Source organism: Erigeron canadensis, chromosome 1 (genome assembly GCF_010389155.1).
Source record: "Erigeron canadensis isolate Cc75 chromosome 1, C_canadensis_v1, whole genome shotgun sequence".
NCBI lineage: Eukaryota > Viridiplantae > Streptophyta > Magnoliopsida > Asterales > Asteraceae > Erigeron > Erigeron canadensis.
Window position 1 is genome coordinate 49745509 of NC_057761.1, and position 2456 is coordinate 49747964.

A 2456-nucleotide genomic window follows, 5' to 3' on the forward strand; every position below is an offset into this window, starting at 1 on the left:
TACATTCTCGTTTTTTTAGAGGATGGATTTTAACAATGAAATAAAAGGGTAGTAGACTTGTAGTGCAGCTAAACGTTGAGGTTGTGGTGGGAAAATTTATTTATTTGTTTGTTTAAAACTTTCCAATTGGCTTACTAACCTTAACTTTAATAACAAAAAAAATGTATAAACCAATTCAACTATTAAATTATTATAATGGGGTCAAAAAGGGGCAATCGGCCAACCAACAAATATTGTTTAGGCGATCCCTCCATTTGGAAAGATTAAGGTAAACAACTAAACATGTTTGATTCTTGCTTTTGAAAGTATGTTATCATTAGTTTGTAGCCGTGTCTCCAAGTGGACGGTTTGTGAGTTTTACTATTAATTTGTCGTCATGTTTACGTACGGGTGGGTTGATGGCCGGGTTTAATTTTCCCTGTATTGTAGGACTAACAGGCCTGGGCTCTGTTCAACTGGATTTGGCTAACTGACCGTAACTTTTAGCCATTGGCACCCTGTACGATGTTCGGGATATAATTGTTTAGTTGGTCTTTTAAAAAACTATTTTATCATTTGAAATAAAGCGTAGATACCCGCATGGACCTCAAAAGTAGGATATAGCATGTGAATTTTGGAAGCATCGAGGGCTCGAGGCATCTAATCGAATGGAGACTAAACAATTTGTATTTCACAAGATATCAATAGAATGAACGCCATAAAATAACATATTAAAACGTACGTGTGAGAACTCATAATAACAAAACGTCACAGCATGAATTCATTTCAAGATAAAGTAAAAATCGTATTTGTTAATTTGTTTTATATTTTAACCTTAGTTCTAAGATCGAGTTTATACTTTGCTAAAAGCTGACCTTATGAGCACATTTCAAGGTAGGGTTGCTCGATAAAAAAAAAAAAAACACACGATTTGTGGCTTAGATTAACCAATTTGGCATTTTTTTAAAGCTCTTTTAAAATTATAGCCCTCAAATTAAAACAAACAAGACAAGCCACAAATATATACTTTCATTTGACAACCTACCCATATTTTCAGCTACTAGTTTTATGAAGACAAAAATACATAAAAACAACCTAATTCTATCTGTTGGTGTGTCAAGCCATGGAAATCTCCAATCTAGGAGGGGTGTTCGGCAATGGGAGAGCCAAGGAATCCTAGCAATGGCATGACAACACCAATATCACAACCGCCTCCACCACCCGCTCCACCGTCTAAATCTCGGTCTATAAAGAAAAACAAACAAAAGGTTTTCCGAGTTGTTCGTTCTGTTTTTCATTCCCTCCCGGTCATCAACCCATCCGCATTAAAATTGTCTACCGGTGTTCTGCTAAACAAACACCGAGAAAGTTGTTCCAGTAATCATGTTACTGGAACACTTTTTGGGTACAAAAAAGGCCTTGTTAGCCTTTCAATACAAGAAACCCCCGGGACATTTCCTATGTTAATTTTGGAACTCGGGCTCGAAACAACCATGTTACAAAGAGAAATGGGTAAAGGGTTGGTTCGAATAGTGTTAGAATGTGAAAAAAGGCCCGACAAGGAGAAGATAAAGATTGTTGACGAACCGTCATGGAAAGTGTTTTGTAATGGAAAGAAGGGTGGGAATGGGGTGAAACGAGAGGCGACAACGGATGACTTGCGTATCATTGAGATGCTCCGGATGGTATCGATGGGTGCCGGAATGTTGCCAGGAAATCCTGAGGTCGAAGGCCCAAATAGTGACATGGCATATGTTAGGGCGCATTTTGATCGTGTGGTGGGGTGTAAGGATTCGGAAACACTTTATATGATGAGCCCGGATCGAAATAATGGGCTAGAATTAAGTATATTCTTTGTAAGGGTATAAATATTGGATTATCAAATGAGTTGATATTAATTTTCAATGTTAACTTTGTAATATAATTCAAGAATTTTTCATAAATATTTTAGGAGATCGAAGGGATTCAACCGAAATGTAGCACGAAGAATATTTCACTTTTAAGATCCAAGATTATCATAAGACACACAAATTACGTTGTTAATTAATATAATGTTGTTACAACAAAGATTTGAAGATCATTATTGAGAGAAAAAATTTTTTCCCCTTAATTGTTGTGGATCTTCTACCTTGGTGGTAAAGTTTCTATTTATGTAAATATATATATATATAGATGTATTTATATTTATTTATTGATCGATAATCCCACAAGAAACAAAAAAGAAAACAAGATGGTTACATATATTCACAAGGTTGCTATGCCCCAATGCTTTTATTATCACATATGATCTTGATTGAATTCTACCATTTATTGAATGAATGGATGGATGGCCTGTTTTTTTTATGGATTAAATGACATTTGAGAAATGACAGAGTTTTCAAAGGAATGACATACATTCAATGATTCCGATTTTGCACAAACACACTTTGCAAATTCAAAACCCCAATTAATGATTCAGTCTCTTCCCCAATCGCGCT

General features: G+C 35.5%; 1 protein-coding gene across 1 annotated transcript; it reads left to right on the forward strand.

The window, feature by feature from the left end:
• Positions 1 to 1048: 1048 nt before the first annotated feature.
• On the forward strand, positions 1049 to 1994 carry LOC122586012 (protein MIZU-KUSSEI 1-like). Its single transcript, XM_043758128.1, has one exon. The coding sequence runs from the start codon at positions 1137 to 1139 to the stop codon at positions 1845 to 1847; it is 711 nt and encodes a 236-aa protein (XP_043614063.1). The 5' UTR covers positions 1049 to 1136; the 3' UTR covers positions 1848 to 1994.
• Positions 1995 to 2456: the final 462 nt, after the last annotated feature.

Coding starts and splice junctions, on each gene's coding strand:
- LOC122586012 (XM_043758128.1), top strand. CDS start 1,137: ATGGGAGAGCCAAGGAATCCTAGCAATGGCATGACAACACCAATATCA.